The 19,307-nt window shown below is 32.9% G+C and overlaps 2 protein-coding genes and 1 pseudogene across 2 annotated transcripts; 1 reads left to right on the top strand and 2 right to left on the bottom strand.

Annotated features, from left to right (window-relative positions):
* Positions 1-3,533: 3,533 nt before the first annotated feature.
* LOC140671364 (uncharacterized) lies at positions 3,534-4,302 on the top strand. Its single transcript, XM_072902611.1, has 2 exons — positions 3,534-3,558; positions 3,839-4,302. Exons 1-2 carry the CDS (start codon positions 3,534-3,536, stop codon positions 4,300-4,302), a joined length of 489 nt encoding a protein of 162 aa, XP_072758712.1.
* Positions 4,303-9,131: 4,829 nt separating this feature from the next.
* LOC140671363 (uncharacterized) lies at positions 9,132-11,316 on the bottom strand (annotated as a pseudogene).
* Positions 11,317-16,049: 4,733 nt separating this feature from the next.
* LOC140671362 (uncharacterized) lies at positions 16,050-18,616 on the bottom strand. The gene is made up of 5 exons (XM_072902609.1): positions 18,360-18,616; positions 17,932-18,160; positions 17,406-17,829; positions 17,119-17,234; positions 16,050-17,039 (listed from the first exon to the last, which is right to left on the bottom strand). The coding sequence occupies exons 1-5, from the start codon at positions 18,614-18,616 to the stop codon at positions 16,050-16,052; spliced, it is 2,016 nt and encodes a 671-aa protein (XP_072758710.1).
* Between the last annotated feature and the right edge of the window lie 691 nt (positions 18,617-19,307).

The following is a 19,307-nucleotide window of genomic DNA, read 5'->3' as shown; positions in this document are numbered from 1 at the left end:
TAATTTCAGAACACATCTTGAAAGAAAAACATACATTTAACTCGGAAGATATGAAAATTCAGGACTACGAAACGAATTATCATAAGAGACTCACTTCAGAAATATTGCATATCAAAGAACAAAAGAATGGTTTAAATTTAAATAAAGATACCGAATTACTTAGTGACGCTTATTATGATATCTTACAAGTTGATAAACATATAAAAACTTGTTTATAAGACGAGAATAATTGCGGATAATGATAGGTTGTTTAAACACGCGAAAGGTTTTTCTTCGACCTTTTATGTCATGATGAACAGTATAGCTTAGAATCTGTTGGAAGTGAGACGTCTCATAGAGTCAAGAAGCGTTTGATATTTTAAAACAATGGACAGACAAGTAAGTTTAAGACGAAACAAGATTGTAATTAATTAGTATTAGTAAGATTTAAACATCACACAGCAATGCCAACGTAATTTTTGATATATTTATAGAATATACATCTCCACGCATCTAAAAACGCACAGATTGTTGATGGATAACTGTAAATTCTGACCCTCAATTGATAATAGAATAATTGGTTACTAATAACTTTTGATGGCACATGTTTTATGTTAAACTAGCGACATTCGAACAATTAAGTTTATAATTTCCGATTTGTACACAACCATCAATTAAGCTTGCTTATACTTTGCGCGTAGTAAAAACCACCATGGATGCTCAAAAGGCTCCATTACATATGTACTGATGCAAGATTTAAAAATGAGGATTTGATTGTAGTTTTCGTTACACGAATTTTTGTATTTGTATTTGCGTTCAGTATGTACTGAAGAAGGCTGCGTACAGCCGAAACGTACCTATATGATGTAATTTAGAACTGAAATAAATATTATTATTTTGTGAATATATATTTAAATTTGCTCGTTAGTTGGCCAAATAATTATTAATCATAGTTAGATTAAAATACGAGCGGTATAATTTAAAAATTTTGAATTTAATTCTTTATTAATTTTTTGGGTATTCTACAATGGAAAGAAAAGAGAATATTGAGATCTTAATAAATTGTTATATTCTAGTCCAGTCCATCCGGAAGTCCTCAGTTTAAACGAAATTGTTATATTATTTGAAAAAATAAAAAGAAGGTAAAAATCGAAATTTTGTGAGTTTATCTTTATTCAGTAACCAAGTTTATATTTATTCAGTAACCGAGCATATAAAATATTGACAAACTCGAATATACGGGTTATTTTACGGAAAAAAAGGTACTCCCTTTAAGTGTATTTGATAATTAACCATATGAAATGCTGATAAACTATACGGGTTATTGCATGAAAGAAAAGTGCAAAATAAAGACTGAGAAGAACGGATGCGATAATTAATTACAGAAATGTATGTATGTAATAGGTTAGTGATTTTTAAAGAATGAAAGATTCCATGGAAATTTAAGAATTACAGTCGGACCTCTTATCCTATGACCCTCTTATGCTACGAAACTTCTTATCCTACGACAAAAAATCCTCTCATGCTACGACCGCGAAAGGGGAATTATACCCCACTCTCAAATTTTTGTCGTAGGATCAGAGGTTTAAGGGGAAGATTCCGGACTGAAAATGTCGTAGGATAAGAGGTCCGACTGTATTTAAATTTAAACAAAATAATAAGATAAAAAAGAAATAGAAATTATTTAATTGAACTCACTATTTGTTGATAAATGTGGACGCAGGTAAAATGGCTGGGGTCAATGAATACTGATTTCCAATTATCCGTGAAAAAGTTGACGATAGACATCCATCAGAGAGTTATAAACAAGTCACACTACATAATTAAGTTTAAATTCATGTTCACTGAGACGTAAATTATGGAATAACAAATAGATGTCGCGAAAAAGAATCCCCGAGGCTATATATTTAAAGTCAAATTGAAGAAAACTAGATGCTCAGGTGCGATATCACAATCGCGATGATGAATATTCTATAGAATTTATTATAAGCAACTGTGACCTAAAGGTAGTCTGTTAGGCGAGCACTCATATCAAAGGTTTTCAGTTTTTTATCTCCAATTTAAGACTCTAGTTTTAAACAATTTCAGTTTACGATGACTCTGTTTTATTTAAAAATTTTCTTAAGTAAGCTAGAGAGCCCTTTGAGTGTTTATGCATGGCTCATTGTCAGTTTCATTTGTTATCTTACGATTTGAAATTCTCGTCTCGCCTATCAGATATTCGTTGAAAATTAATATTTTATGAAAGAATCGTGAAGTTTATCGTAACACTTTAAATATATATTATATTCTAATATGTACATATTTTTGTCTTACAATTAGCGAGTCTCTCATATGTTGTATCAATCTATGCTAGTTAACGGACTGTTTGTTATATTCTTCTCTTTGAAGAATTTGTTAAAGTCTTCTGGCATTGTGACCATCTGTAGTATAATAATCATGACTTTTGGTAATACCATGATAAACTGGAAGAAAATATATAACTTAAATTATTTTGTAGTCAAAAAACTTGATAGTAAAGATTATAAATTAGTTATTTATCAAACTGTTTTATACAGAAAGAATTAGAGAGGAAGAAATTAATGTTTCTAAATATCAATTTGTTTAATAAAAATTTTCGTCACATATCGAATAAAATAATAAATATATTATATAAGATGTGGTAAAAAAAGTATATTTATAAAGCTTATACCATAATAATTAATAGGATGTTAAAAGATAAAATAAAAATAAATGCAGAAGAATAAATATAGAGAAACTAACACTTCGCAAAAAGCCATCGCCAAAATAGAAGAAACCCGATCCAGTAAATTTTAGTGGATGATGTATTATTTGCAACGTATACTGATAAATCTGCACATACATACAAAATAATTATTTAAACAGTTTATTTAAAACATTTGTTTTTATTATAAAAATTTATTTTACTTCGTCACGAACACCAACATATCAAAGGAAATTTGTCAGTTTATGAATGATTCTTTTCATTTCACTTGCCTAAAAAAATAATCAGTATTTTATTATATTTATACTATTCTATACTGCTCGAGAAAATAAAGTAGGAGACTTTAAAATTTCAAATGAGTAATTATGTATAATCAATAATTGTCGTAATCTACATTCTAATATAGATTACAAAAATTACAAAAATGTTCAACTTTTTATACACGTAATGATTTGAAATTTTAAATTTTTTGCCTCCTGCTTGACTTTTCAGGTAGTTGGAGAGAGATATTAAACTGTTAATAATTATGTAAGCCATTCTGCATATTAAAATTCATATAAGAACTTATCTTAGCGCTGACACGCTTGCAAACATAATTTATACAGAAGAAGAAGGTTAAGTTAGAATATTAATAATCACCAGTAGAATTTAAAAAAAAATGAAAAAAAACTTTAACCGTCGACCTGACTGGCTAAGAACTTTTATTTGAATATTTAAGAAATATTACATTACGATACGTTTCGACTCTTAGTTTGGGTCCTCTTCAGATATACAGTTTCTACAAAAAAGTTCGAAGTTGTCAAATATAAAAATAATGTACGTGTGGATAATGCACCATTATAAACCGCAACAATGTAAATAAAAAACAAGAACCGACAATTATTACCTGAGATAATTCAATTAAGCACTAAAACATAATGATTATTACTAGACGCGAAAACTTCAAGCAAACAATTAATGTTTCGTCGAAAGTCGACATCTCTTATGAGATGTTCACCAGAGAAAGAGAGGGATCATACTGATTTTATTATTGTATCGTAGATAGGATTAAGGTTTTCTGTATCCTTTTGGTCGTTTTCGAGAAAAATTATGAATCAATTAATTGATGTGATTATGAAATACTTTTGTCATTAGATGTTACATCCTTATTCACTAACATCCCGAAGGAGCTCATGTTTAAGGCAATAGAGAGACGATGGATTAACATAACCAAAAATACTACGATGAATTTGGCACAGTTTCTATATGCTGTTGAAATAATATTGGATTCAACGAGTTTCTGCTTCGATGGTCAATTTTATGAGCAGATTTTTGGTAGCCCCATGGGGTCCCCCTTGTCTTCAATATTGGCTGACTTGATCATGGATGACCTGGAAACGTACTGTCTGAGCTCTTTGAATCCTTCCATTTCGGTATACTACAGATATGTTGACAACATTTTTGCCATTGTACCGCGTGACTGTGTCGACAGCATCGTTTCAATGTTCAATAGTTACCACAATAGACTACAATTCACTCACGAGATTGAAAATAATAATAGCATTAATTTTTTGGACACATCGGTCAATCGCATTGGCAATACTTTGGTTACTAATTAATTGGTACAGAAAACCTACTTTTTCTGGTAGATATATCAATTTTCTCTCCAATCATCCTACCAAATATAAAATAAATACTATCTTTAGTCTGGTTGATAGGGCCATTACACTCTCTGATGAACAATACCACGATCGCAACATCACAATTGTTAAGGAAATATTGACTAATAATTGTTTTCCACTAGAATTTATTAATAAATATGCGAATAAAAGATTGAGAATTCTCAACGCTCGCTACCAGAGACATCGGTCCGTAACTCGAATAAAATCGATGTCAGATCCGTCATCCCTATTCCATATATTAAACATCTTAGCGAAGATTTAAGGCGCGAACTAAAAAAGTGCAGTCTCAATACTGTTTACAAATCAACCAAAAAATTGGACTGTCTAATAAAGCGTGGTGAAGACAAACTTAGCAACACCGAAAAAACAGCGGTGGTCTACAAGATTGATTGTATTAATTGTAACGCGTTTTACATTGGTCAAACTAAAAGACACTTAGGAGTGCGTATAAAAGAACATAATAACAACATAAAAAAATATGCTAGTAACGATAACGTCGTTAGTAAGCATAGAAGCGAATTCGAACATGATTTCGATTGGAAAAACCCAAAAATTTTGCATGCGGAAAGACATTTGAGAAAGAGAGAGATAGTCGAAATGTTTTACATTAAAATGACAGACAACACAATTAACCTTCAAAAGGATACAGAAAACCTTAATCCTATCTACGACACAATAATAAAGTCAATATGATCCTTCTCTTTCTCTGGTGAACATCTCATAAGAGATGTCGACTTTCGACGAAGCATTAATTGTTTGCTTGAAGTTTTCGTGTCTAGTAATAATCATTATGTTTTAGTGCTTAATTGACTTATCTCAGGTAATAATTGTCGGTTTTTGTTTTTTGGTTACATTGTTGCGGTTTATAATGGTGTATTATCCACACGTACATTATTTTTATATTTGACAACTTCGAACTTTTTTGTAGAAACTGTATATTTGAAGAGGACCCAAACCAAGAGTCGAAACGTAATGTAATGTAATATTTCTTAAATATTCAAATAAAAGTTCTTAGCCAGTCAGGTCGGCGGTTAAATTTTTTTTTCATTTTTTATACAGAAAAGTCTAATTCCAAATGACAGCAACCAAATTTGTAAATCAAACCACTTTAATGGTGGTAATATTGAGAGCATATTCTTTTGTGCAAGTATATAAAAAAATCTAAAAAATTTTGCAAAAAATATTATATAATTTACCAATTCCATAGTCATTTGTATTCCAAAAATTCTGTTTAATTCATGAGCGATTCGATGCAATTCCAAATAAAGATTTTAAAAAAATAAGATTTGATTAAAAATAAAATTAATGAGAAAACATAAAGAAAAACGTATAAATTATGCATAAAGAAAAAACTACATATCATTGCACAAATAGCTTTTTAAATGCACTAATTTTAAATTAAATTATTTTTATTAGTTTTATAGTCCTCAGAAATTACAGATATATTCGAGCAGATTTATATATTAATATATTTATGGATTTACATTAATGTCCATAGCACATGTTTGTAGTTGTTAGCGCACATGATATATCTATGAATGGTTAATACAGTTTTTCTTCACGTATATCGCAATCCATAGTCTTCTTTTACCAGCAAACATCTCATGTGTTCGTTTACTTCATCAAATCTGGTACCAATGTACCTGTGTGTTACCAAGTAAAAGCACTTACACAATCTTAAAATATATAAAATATAAGAAAGTTTTTATAAAAAAATAATTTACTACATTATGTTGAGTTAAAAATTATAGAAATAGTCTACGAGAAATTGTATTTAAATCTACGAAGGTTTCATGAAATATAATTCTCTTAAAACCATTTTTACTAAAAAATAACAAATTATTGTCATATAATAAATTTTATATTCTATTAGTACTCTATTAGTATTCTATTAGTCACTTTAGTAGTACATATTAATTTTTAAAACTATTATTATTATTAATTATTCATTGTAATTATATTTATTATTTTGATTATTAAAAATATAATCAAATGTACATGTTTTGAATATAATACTAACCATAAAAGAGTTATAAATATTAAATCCATAAATGCGTTAACGTGAAAATGATGATTTATAATATTAGATAAAATCAAGCTTCTTAATCTCTTATCGCGTTTCACCATATCATATCAATCCATCATATTATATTCATTATATTTATTAACATAAACATACAGTTAACAACCATTTTGCATATGTATGCAATTTCCGATATATTTTTTGAGTGCTTAGTTTTCCAATGTATTTTTATAAATATCCGAAATATATAAATTTTTTAGATTTTTTTATATACTTGCACAAAAGAAATTGCTCTCAATAATATGAAAAACAATAATTTAGGACATGCTTATTTTTCTATCATGTAAAATATAATTTTGTGTAAAGATATTTTCAATATATTTTTAGTATATTTTTAGTATATTTTTTTTTAGTTTATTAGTTTTGATTAACGATTACTTGGATAATCAATAATCAAACCAGAAAATTTTTAGATTACTTAAATATTCGACAACAAAAATGAAAAAGTTTTAATTATTTTATCAATCACCAATCAGAATTGAAAATTTTTTTATTACTTAATTAGTAATTAGAATAATTTTAATTATATTATCAATAAGTAATCAGACTTACTTAAAAATTACAGCAATTCCAGAAAGAAAAGACTAAATTCAACGAAATATTTTTTTAATAAAATTAGTTGAATTAGACTTTTTAAAGCCGATAAAAAAAAATTCAATTAACAAAATAATTTATTTATTTTCAATGAACAAATAAATTGAATTTGAAAAAAGTACAATAAATATTGACAATAGCGGACCCAGCCCCGATCACCTTGACTTTGACATATATTGTCAAGGTCACCCTCCTGAGTGACCTTCAGAAAGTTTTAGCCGTCGCTCGTTTTTTATTAAAAAGTTATTAACAAAAAAAGTTTCAAAAATTATACTTTTTTTTTACATAAATTCTGCAAAAACTGCTGCTTATTATATGTAAGATGTAAAAATTCATGTAACAACATCTTGTACTTTTTAACGCTAGCAAATTTTATGACTTGACACAGTAACGAGTGAAAAATAACTGAGAAATATATCTCAAGATATCTAGGTGTTTACATTTTCGTATGAATCGTCTCTGTGTTTATATTAGTAAGGATACATTGTGTCCGCATACTATATGATCGACAAGTACACTTAACTCACACTTTTTCGCTGTGGCCATACACACACACACGGGGGGGAGTGCAAGGGGGGCCTTCGGCCCTCCCCCTCCCGCACTCACCCCGTGTGCGTGTGCGTGTGCGTGTGCGTGTGCGTGAGCGTGTGCGTGTGCGTGTGCGTGTGCGTGTGCGTGTGCGTGTGCGTGTGCGTGTGCGTGTGTGTGTGTGTGTGTGGTTATGAAACTAATTGTATTTAATTCTTTGTGTTTGTGATTAAAGTAAAGAAAATTTTGTATTTATAATAAAAAACTTCTATATAGCAACGATTCACTGCTCTAAATTTATTTTTGTTCATATATGTATCAGTTTTATATCAATATTACTCGTTTATGTCTCTTAATATTCAAAATAGCTGCTATATTTTCTATACTTTTTTTGTTAATAACTTTTTAATAAATAACGAGCGACGGCTAAAACCTTCTGAAGGTCACTCAGGAGGGTGACCTTGACAACATGTGTCAAGGTCAAGGTTATCGGGGCTGGGTCCGTTAATGTCAATATTTACCAAAAATTTTTCAGTATAATTATTGATTACCTAGTAATTAAAAAGCAATTAAAAGTAATTAAAAAAATATGTTACTATGATTACTTATTAATCAAAAAATATAATTATACGGTAAAGTATAGTATAACGCTCTTCTCTCCGATTTTGTTCAAATTTTCAGAATTTGTCTATTTTTATGCGTAGAATTTTCTCTGAAAAGGAAATTGTCGCTTATGTTTGGTTTTTTTTTTTTTAATAAATAAAGTTTTATGATGTCGATAAGTAGGAAATTGTTAACTTATAACTGTATGATCCGCTTTATTCTCTGTGCATGTTCAATATTATCTGTCAATTATTCAATAAAACATTGGGCGTGTTCGGAGAGACACTATATAGCGCTACCAATGTCGTTCTATCTTTGTTCAACTTTTAATGAGTAACAAATATAGAACGACACTGGTAGCGCTATATAGTGTCTCCCCGAACGCGCCCATTGTGTTGAAATTTTATTTGAAAATGGGTTATTCTGTTGAGCAATTAAACAAAAATCCTTGGTTAGCAGTACAAGATGTTATTGGAAATACTAAATTATGGCCAAAATTTATCCGCAAAATGTTTTGGGATAAAAATTTAAAGGATTATAATAGGAGATAATGTTGGTTAATATTGCTTTTTTAAATGCTATCTCGGAAAAATTTTTACACGAAATTTTAACATTTACGTTAAAGAAAGCGTACACAAAAGATAGGAAACGCGAGATTAAAGACAGATTTTTATATTTAAATCATATTTTCAAGAAATGTTAGATTTGAACTTTAATCTACGTAAAAAATATTAAACTGGTAACTATCTTAAATATTATATATTATTCAAAAACATTTAATTTTTCTATTTCTTTGCTTTAATCAAAAGATTAAAACAAACTATTTTCTGTTTTAATTTAAACATTAAAATTTATATTTATAATTAAAGCAAAGAATATTTGTTATGATCTTTTAAATTAAACTAAAAAAAGTTTTATTATAAAATTTTAGAATTTATTAAACATTGTAAATATATAATTAAGTTTTAGTGAGAGGATATAATTTTCTAATTATTTTAAAAAATTCAACAATTCGTTCATTTATATTAAATTTTCTTTTAAAAAGAAATTCTGTTAAATATCCAACTAAATGTGCTTCTCTTGTACCGTATCTTGGTATATTTGCACGAACTTCGCGACAAATTCGCTCAATATTTTGAGTACGTGCACCTAAAATTAAAAATATATTGTATTTTATTAATATTATTACTATTATTTTATATTGTATTTGAAATTTCATATCAGTATCCGGATTGACAAAGTTTAAAGACTGATTAACGGTGAAGTGCTTAAAATCTTCAGTTTCTAAACAATTATACGCTTTCCAGCAATCTGACATAATAATTGTTCCTGGCAAAATCCATTCTTTAATCACACTAATTAAGGTTTCTTTAGTTCTTCTAGATACAGGTACTATAAACATTCGTCCACTATTTCTTTCATATCTTCCAAAAATCCACTTCCCATCTATACTATCTCTATTATATTTTCGTTTTCTTATTTTGGCTTCATCAATTTCAACTATCACTCCTTCACCTCCAATTTTTACAAAATGTTTCTCAATCTAATAAACACATATCTATTATAATGATTATAATTAGTATTTAATATAATAAAAATAGTAATAATTTGATCATATTAATATTGTTAATTTTTATATTCTTACTTCACGGCAAAAACTTTGCCAATCAACTACAGTTTTAGCAGTTATTTCCAATTGATTTTTTAAAAAATCATGACGCGGTGGTTTTAATATTATAAAATAAGCAACAAATATACAAATTTTTTCGATTGATAATTTGCTTTTATCAAACCAAGTATTTTTTAAGGCACTATGTCTAAATTAACATTTAACTTTCTGCCTGTTTTTATGATAATTAATTACTTGATACGATGTGTTGTACATTTAAATTCTAAACTATTAACATTTAAATTAATTATACATCCACAATCTTTACATTTTACATTATCATTAATAACATTTAACTCAATTAAAAAATTAACTAGACTTTGTCTTTCACTAATTAACACTAAAAATTCGTGTAACTTCATTTTTTATTAATGTTAAGTCGTTATAATATTATGAAAGGTTACAAAACAAAAGAAAAGATGAATGACAAATGTCAAATAATGTAAAATTATCAATTTCCTACTTATCGACATCATAAAACTTTATTTATTTAAAAAAAAAAAAACCAAACATAAGTGACAAATTTCCTTTTCAGAGAAAATTCTACGCATAAAAATAGACAAATTCTGAAAATTTGGACAAAATCGGAGAGGAGAGCGTTATATTATACTTTTACCAATTATACTAGTTATTAATCAAGTATTAAAAAAATTTATATTCTGATTACTAATTAATAAAGTAACTAAATACTTCCCTCCTTGATTATTGGTTAAGAGGATACCGAAGCGTCGACCAAACTCATACGCGATTTTGAGCGCCGCCTTGAAAGAACTAAAAAAATGTTCCCGACGCAGTCGGCATGAGAGCGAGCGAGATAGCAATAGGAGCGAGTGAGACAGTAATAGGAGCAATCGAGATAGCAATAGGATCGAGCGAGACAGCAATAAGAGCGAGCGAAAGGGGAATAGCAGCGTGCAAGGAAAGACTTGAGCCTCGAATTTTCTCTGCCAGTTGCTATGTCCCTCTCGCTCGCTCCTATTACTGTCTCGCTCGCTCTTATTACTGTCTCGTTCACTCTTATTATTGTCTCCCTCGTTCCTATTACTGTCTCGCTCGCTTCTATTATCGTCTCTTTCGCTCGCTCGCGAAGAGCTATTTGTGTAGTAATAGTACACACTGATGCGTAATCTTTGTACATGTGTCGTTTCAAATGATTATAAAGAAACGACTTTTTTTCTCGATCAAAATTTCGTCGCAAGGCTGAACAAAATGTAGAGGACTAATAGGCATATACAAAATGTGTGTAAACAAATTAAATTTGAGAAATATGTGTATATAATATAAACATCTAATGTCATATACTTATTTTTATATCTATATAATAAATACAAATAAATTGTTAAACTTTTTCTTTTATAAATGTATACATATAGTATTATATATATATATATATATATATATATATATATATTTGTAAAATAAATATTTTATCATACTTGATATCTCTTAGACCTTTTACATACGTCTACTTCATCTTGTACGTGGCTTCATTATATCATGGCTTTGCATATGCAAAATATGCAATAAGTAGGAACTAAATATGTTACAATGTTTTTTGAGAAATATGTATATATAACACTATATATCTAATGTCATACACTTTTCTTATTTTTATCTGTATGTAATATAAATGAAAATAAATTGTCTATTAGAAATACAATTAGATATTGAATATAAAATTATGCTTTTTTTGTATTTTATACCATAATGAATGATATTACTAAAACGTATTTTTATAATAGCATTCAATATATATATATATATATATATATATTATATAAATACATATATTTATTATTATTGTAAATACACATATTCATAACTTTTTTAAGTTAATATGCATAAGTACTACTCCAAAGAAAACTCAATTTTTTTTATTGTAATCAAGAAAACTAGTGCAAAGATAGTATGTACAAGTGTTTTTACGAAGGCGCAAGTCTTTCTGAAGAAGTTATGACGATGGAGAATACTAATATTCAATTTCGAGATATGCGAATTTCAAATACTAATAAATTTGATTTTTATTCGCATAGAATAATATAAATATGAACGAGGGAATATTTTCATAACATATATACACACACACACGGGCTGGGGGGAGGCTTTCGGCCTCCCTCCCGCACCCACCTCGTCCACCTCGCTTCACGTAAAAAGTTGCAAACCCATATAAACTTTGCTTTGTCTTGCAACGTACATGCGAAGCGTGGTGGACGGACTGGGTGCGGGAGGAGAAAGGCCGAAGGCCCCCCCTTGCACTCCCTCTCGTGTGTGTGTGTGTGTGTGTATTATGAAACTAACTAATGTTTTTTTTCCTTTCTATCAACTTTTTTAAAGATCTTATGAATAATGATGAATAAATTTATTTATGTAATTTTTTCATTTAAAACTTATAAAAAGACTTGCGCCTTCGTAAAAACACTTGTACGTACTATCTTTGCACTAGTTTTCTTGATTACAATAAAAAAAATTGAGTTTTCTTTGGAGTAGTACTTATGCATAATTACCGTTTTTTCACACACATTATGGTATAAAATACAAAATAAAGATAATTATATACTCAATACCTAATATGTATTATAAATAATAAACAATTTATTTGCACTTATTACATACAGATAAAAATAAGAAAACTATATCCTATTAGATATACATAGTGTTATATACACATATATATTTCTCAAATTAAACATTGTAGCATATTTACTTCCTATTTATTACATGTTTGGCATATGCAAAACCATGATACAATAAAGCTATGTACAAGTAAACGTGTGCAAAGTGTCTAAGAGATATCAAATATGATAAAATATTTATTTCACAAATATAGTATATAATACTAAACATTTATCAAATTAAAAAAAAATTAACAATTTATTTGTATTTATTATATAGAGATAAAAATAAGTATATAACATTAAATGTACAATGTTATATACTGTTACGTCTAAGCGTGGTCGTGGCTCCTGAGAGTACTCGGACCTTCCACCTGACCGGGTCGCTTATTTAAGAAGCTTCTGGGAATTGTCCGCGACTAAGGCAATCCGGACGATGAATATTCTCCTTTGAAGACGATGTATGAGATGATATGATGGCCCGACGCGTTTTTATTATCGGCGATGGTGTTACCAGCTGTAATATTAGTGATGATATAGCAACGGCGAAAGCGGCAATTATTGATTAAGGGAAGTCTCGTAGTATAAATCCCTCGGGGATGGTTCCACTAACGGAATACCTTGATTGGGTCCGCTAATGAATGATAGAAAATATTCCTACCTCTTAGATCTCGGAGGAAGTCGGAATAAGCACCGATACACCTTTCGCAGTCAAACGGGAAAAACTCTGTTAGATTACGAGAACATGCAGTGCAATATACACCGGTGTAACGCGCGCTGTCGATGGCAAGGTGAGCGTTGAAGTATGCGTAAGAGTTCTTATTGATATTATTCGAGTTCACGAAACAAAAAGCGCAATACGGGGTCAGTTCTGATCTATGAGCAAACCTGGAGACATAAGCGCAGCGAACGTTCTCTAGTCGATGGCGCGCTTCAACGGCTGGAAGGGAGGGGTATCCCTCCTGAACAGGGCACGGACGTCCGTAGCACATGTAGATGTATTCTTAATTGTTTATAATTGTTTATTATTAACCTGTATGAAGTCACTCCATTTTTCAAATTTTCAATTTCTAAAAGTTGTTCCAGATTGTCCTAGACTTGTTCTAAATTGTTCCAAAAGATAAAATTTTTATAATAAAAATTTTAGCGGAAAATTAAAAAAAACGATTTTTTTACCTGACACCCCAATTTTGGAAAATCAACCTTGAAAAGATGAAAAATGGGGTGCTAACTTCATACAGATCAGTATGAAACATTTTTATTTGATATTTACATTATACATAAATAAAAATGTTTAATACTATTTATATTTATATTTAAGTAAATAAACAATTTATACAGATTTTTAATTAATACCTTTAAATAAACTTTTATGTATTTGACTATTCTGTACTTGACTTTTTCTTTGTTTTAACATGTTTAATTTTTGTATGAAATTGTTTTCCTTATCATTGTCATCTTTGTCTGTGCTAAAACCTGATATATATACTGCTCTATCATATTTTAAACAGGCTTCCTCATAAGTGTCTAAAACAAAAAAATATAGATTAAAATATATAAAAATAATATATTATTTATATGCATAATTATATTGGAACTATTATCGCTTTTTATATTTTATTATAATATGTGTATATTTTGAACAATTCAACATTTTTAAATTATACTGCAAATGTCCTTAAAATAGCATAATCTTTCCAATTTAAATCAGGTTGTATGTTCCTGATAACGGCTTTATCTTTCTTTTTCTTGGATTTAGTTGCAGGATACTTGTACATATTCTTATCTTTTAACCATGAGGACGGAACAATTTCAAGATCGTCTTCAAATTCAACAACATGATATCTTACACTTAAATTGCTTATTATGTTAGTTAGGGAAGGCGACAGAAACGCAACGATAATACACGCTAGGATCCGATACTAAACACTCTTTTTATTATAAATCAGTCTTGAAAAAAATACAGAGACGTGTCGCGTATTGTAATAGGAAGAGGACTAAAAGAAGGCGCGCACGCCGCATATAGATGGCACTGATTTAGTTACCACCGAGGTCAAGTCATTGCGAGTCGTACAGAGAGCGGATATCATTCGCCAACACTTCCCCTCGAATTGCAATTAGTGATGAGTCCTTTCTAGTGGATAGACTTAAGCCCGAGGAGTTGGATGCAACTTTCATGCTTCCCTCTCGGCAATCTCTTTGTGAGGATGTCCGCCGCCATCTCGTTAGATGACACGTGCTGAATGCGTATCGACCCCTCCTTAACAGCCTGGAGCACAAAATGATGTCTAACGTCAATGTGCTTGATAACTAAGCTTGATAACTAGATCGTGCGTGATAACTGAGATTTGTCCCCAGCTTCTGGGCGCCGAACTTGTCGTTCTTGATATTAATGATCTCGTTCAAATCCAAACGGAGCTCTCCGAGCAACCTACCCATGCACAGAGCGTCTTTGGTAGCCTCCGACAGGGCCATATATTCGGCCTCGATTGATGACAGTGCCACTGTCTGTTGTTTCCTTGACTCCCAGGTCACGGCTCCGCCGCTCACGATGAAGACCTGTATAGGATCTGCAATCAAGGTTACAGTTGCCCCAGTCGGCGTCAGCGAACATGACGGAAGGATTACTAGAACAAGAGTAAACGAGACCGACGGCATCGGTTCCTTTCAGATACGTAGTATCCTTTTGGCAGCCCTCCAATGTGTCTCCATGTAACAGCTGTTGAATTGGCTCAAATAGTTAACGGCACGAGCTATGTCGGTCTTGTCGCCACCGATAGATACATTAATGATCCTATCAACTCACGATAGGGAGCCTCGTATCTTTCGTCGTCCGTCTTGAATTCTTTCTCCAGCTTGAGTCCCGGTTCCAGCGGTGTTGACACAGGTCTGCACTCGGTCATCCCGAATCGATCGAGAATATCATGTATGTAGCCTCTCTTTTTCACGGTGATCTCTCCTTCGTTCCTTGTGAACTCTAGGCCTAGACAATACTTGACTTTACCTAGATCCTTGACATCAAATTTTGTGCTGAGATGATCTTTTATTCTCGCGATCTCAGAACCGTCGCACGACATGATTAATATATCGTCGACATAAATCAAGGTGTAGCTTCTGTTCTCAATCGGCCCAGAGAAATATAAGCATGTATCAATTTTTGACTGAACAGCACCCAACTCTTGAAGTTCCTTGTCCAACCTAAGATGCCAGGCCTGACCCGCTTGCCGTAATCCCTCCTTTGCTTTGTTTAACAGACAAACGACATCCGATTCTTGTAGATCCGCTAACATTTTATTCGCAGCCTCCCTGATAGATTTGCTTTCTCCTTTAGCTCTAACGATATGCTTCAAAATATCTTCGAGGTATTCTGGGGCTTCCATAAAAATCTCCTCTTCGACGTTACCGTTTAGGTACGCGGTTGTGATGTCGAGTTGTTCGATTTTTATATTCTTCTTGACCGCGACAGCTACTGCTGCGCGTATGGAGCTTAACCTAGCCACCGGAGCGAACGTTTCACGGAAATCTATCTCCGACTTTTGGGAAAATCCGCGTGCCACCAAACAAGCCTTCCTCTTTCTCAATAGATCCATCGGACTTATACTTGTTTCGTAGAACGAATCGGCTTCCGATCACATGACGATTTTTGGAACGTTCCACCAGTTTCCACGTATTGTTTTTGATTAAAGATGTCACTTCCGACACCATAGCATTTACCCACTCTGAAGAATTCATACTTGATCTCGGCTGCGCAGGCAAGGTCAGTCTGATCGGTTTCCCGTTGGCTATAATCCTTTCGCGGTCTTCCAGGTAGTCCGGTTCTTATAATGCGGGGACGTCCTCGTCTTCGAACCGGTGCTGTCTCTTCCTGTGCATCGGCTCCCCCTGGTTTATCACCGACTTCTTCGTCGGGATCCTCTGGCGTTATGTTAATTGGTTCTGAAATCATTTCGATATCGATGTCTCCATCGATTACTTTCTGATCTATGGACCGATCCTGTACTGCATCCTCTGGATAAAAGCTCTCGGAAGACTTATCTGATGTGCCCAAATCATTTTCCAGGAATCTTACGTCACGGGTGATCTCTACCTTTCTGGACTTCGGTAACCAAATCCGAAAACCTTTCGACTGCTCGGTATACCCGATAAATATCCCTTCTCTAGATTTGGCATCAAACTTTCCTCTCGTAAGAGCCCTGTTCAAACAGAATACCTTACATCCAAAACTTCTGAGATAATTTACTGCTGGTGTTTGGCCTTTCCAAAATTCGTGTGGAGTTCTTTTCTCCGGCTTCTTTGTAGGACAGCAATTTTTCATATAATTAACTGTGTGAACCGCCTCGGCCCAAAATAATGGCGGTAAACCGAACTGGAGTAGAAGATATCTCGCAGAATCCACCAGGGTCCGATTTTTCCTTTCGGCTATTCCGTTCTGTTCCGGAGTGTACGCGGTAGTGAAACGACGTTGGATCCCTTTCAGGTACTCGTCGAACTCCTTATTAACGTATTCGCGACCGTTGTCGGATTGGATCGCCTTTATCTTCGCATTGTATTGCTTTTCAACGAAAACCTGGTACACTTTGAATTCCTTGAGGGTTTGATCCTTGCTTTTTACGAATCTCACTTCTGTTTATCTCGTACAATCATCCATGAAAGTGATGAAGTACTTCGATCCACCATTTGACGAAACACGCATAAGACCACATATATCGGTGTGGATGAGTTCCAGTTTCGTAGTCTTTCGTTTCGACTTTTTCGGGAACGATGGTCGTGTCATCTTCCTCTGAATGCAAATCTCACAACTCAAGTCTCCAAACTCATATGGCGCATCAACACTTTGAATAGCTTTATCTCTTGACGCACGAACGAGATCGTGGAAATTGAGGTGGCCCAAACGTTGATGCCAAGATCGGACAGTGCTTTCCGACGCTGCAAATTGATTGCTTTCCTTAACTGTCATTTTCGACATTCTGGCAACGATCGGACGACTCCCCGTTGACGAAATAGAGATTGCCGGCCCGTTTCACTGTCAGCTTCGTATGTCCCTTCCGATCAGTGACCGCTGCCTTGTGTTTGTCAAACACAACTTTATATCCTTTATCCGTAATCTTCGTGACAGACAATAAATTTGTTCTAATTTCGGTACGAGTAATGTTCCGTTCAAGATCACGTTGTTCTTGGCCGTTAATCGTCGCAATAGTTGCTACACCCCTAGCCTTGATTTCAACGGGCGCATCGCTGGTTAAGTTTAACTTACTTGACTCATTTTGGCTTATTTCAGTGAACAACTTGACATCCTTACAGATGTGAGACGTGCACCCGCTATTGAGGCACCACACGTTCTGATCAGCACTGTCTGCCATCTGACACGTGTCAACCTTTCAATTGAGAGAAGTGACACGCAAGAGAATTCCTTTTCATCTGCTTTCTGGGACGGACACTCAGAAGCCTTATGTCCCTTTCCATGACACTTGAAGCACTTGTATTTGAACGTTTTTCTTCTTCGGATCTTCCTTGTTGACCGAATATTCCTTCTGCTTGTAACACTTCTTCTTATTCACGAACATGGCGTTCTGTGGTTGATTCAACGTTGCTGCATTTCTTCTCGCATCGGACTCCTCGATTATCTTCGTACGCAGGATTTCGGGATTCGGGAACTCATCACGACTTTCGATAGCGATTCCGAAATTTTTGAAACTCGACGGCAAACTATATAACATCATAATGGCAAGTTGATCTGGATTAATGACTACGTTTCTGCTTATCTACCGTGTCTAAAAATTCGGGTAAATGTTCGCGTACATCGCTATTTTTACTCATCTTTTGCAAAATAAGACTTTTAATAGTGTGGCTTTACGAGCAGGCCCTCTCGATTAGAATGTATTTTCCAATTTTAGCCATAACTCACGTGACGTCGCGCAGTTCTTTACCAACTTTAATTGACTCGCTCCTATCGATAGAATTAGGTCCGATTTGGCCTTCTCGTCTTTTGTTCCAATCATGTACTTCCGCGGCGTTGGCTTCTGTCGGCTCGGGTTTCATTGTTTTACCACTCACGAAGACCCATGCGTCATTTTTCACTAACAACGCACGCATCTGTAACTTCCATGTGTCGTAGTTTTCGCGCCCGAGTGCTTCAATACGTACGACACTATTCGCGCTCATCGTTTACACGGGAACAAGACGATTTTTTTAACAGTTAATTGTCCTCGCGGTACGTAACCGTCTTGCCGATTCGTGTCACGACGAAGAAGAAGGATACAATATGGCCGACAATGCAAGGTCGCGCGCGCGTAGTGTATTTTCTAACACGTTCGCGATCCTTACGCGCTTACAATGGTTCTCACGATCACTTTAATACACTTCGATCGGTGTTCACGTTTTTGTGTCCCGTTGTATCTTTTTACGGCAATGTTATTCTTCTGTCGAAAACGATGTTGCTCGTCCGAGTTATCGTAGCACGATGTCCTTTCCGTGCTATATAGTATTTCGATGGTTAATGTCACTACGGGTGTCTAGGCCCATAACCTGTTAATTAGGGAAGGCGACAGAAACGCAACGATAATACACGTTAGGATCTGATACTAAACACTCTTTTTATTATAAATCAGTCTTGAGAAAAATACAGAGACGTGTCGCGTTTCGTAACAAGAAGAGGACTAAAAGAAAACGCGCACATAAGTGCGGACGCCGCATGTAGATGACACTGATTTACCACCGAGGTCAAGTCATTGCGAGTCGTACAGAGAGCGGATATCATTTGCCAACACATTATAAGTGCTTTTTCAATTTTAAGATTCCCTTTGAAAATGTTTACAAATAAAATATTATGTAGAATAAAGTTAAAGTTAGGTTT

Source organism: Anoplolepis gracilipes, chromosome 11 (assembly GCF_047496725.1).
Source record: "Anoplolepis gracilipes chromosome 11, ASM4749672v1, whole genome shotgun sequence".
NCBI classification, from domain to species: Eukaryota; Metazoa; Arthropoda; class Insecta; order Hymenoptera; family Formicidae; genus Anoplolepis; species Anoplolepis gracilipes.
Note: the sequence above shows the minus strand (reverse complement) of the source record. Positions and strands in the feature narration are given on the sequence as shown.

Coding starts and splice junctions, on each gene's coding strand:
- LOC140671362 (XM_072902609.1), bottom strand. CDS start 18,616: ATGAGCGCGAATAGTGTCGTACGTATTGAAGCACTCGGGCGCGAAAAC. Junction 17,830..17,931: donor AGAAAAACGTTCAAATACAA/GTGCTTCAAGTG, acceptor CTCAATTGAAAG/GTTGACACGTGTCAGATGGC. Junction 17,235..17,405: donor CCAGAATGTCGAAAATGACA/GTTAAGGAAAGC, acceptor ATTTGCATTCAG/AGGAAGATGACACGACCATC.
- LOC140671364 (XM_072902611.1), top strand. CDS start 3,534: ATGCACCATTATAAACCGCAACAAT. Junction 3,559..3,838: donor CCATTATAAACCGCAACAAT/GTAAATAAAAAA, acceptor TTTTGTCATTAG/ATGTTACATCCTTATTCACT.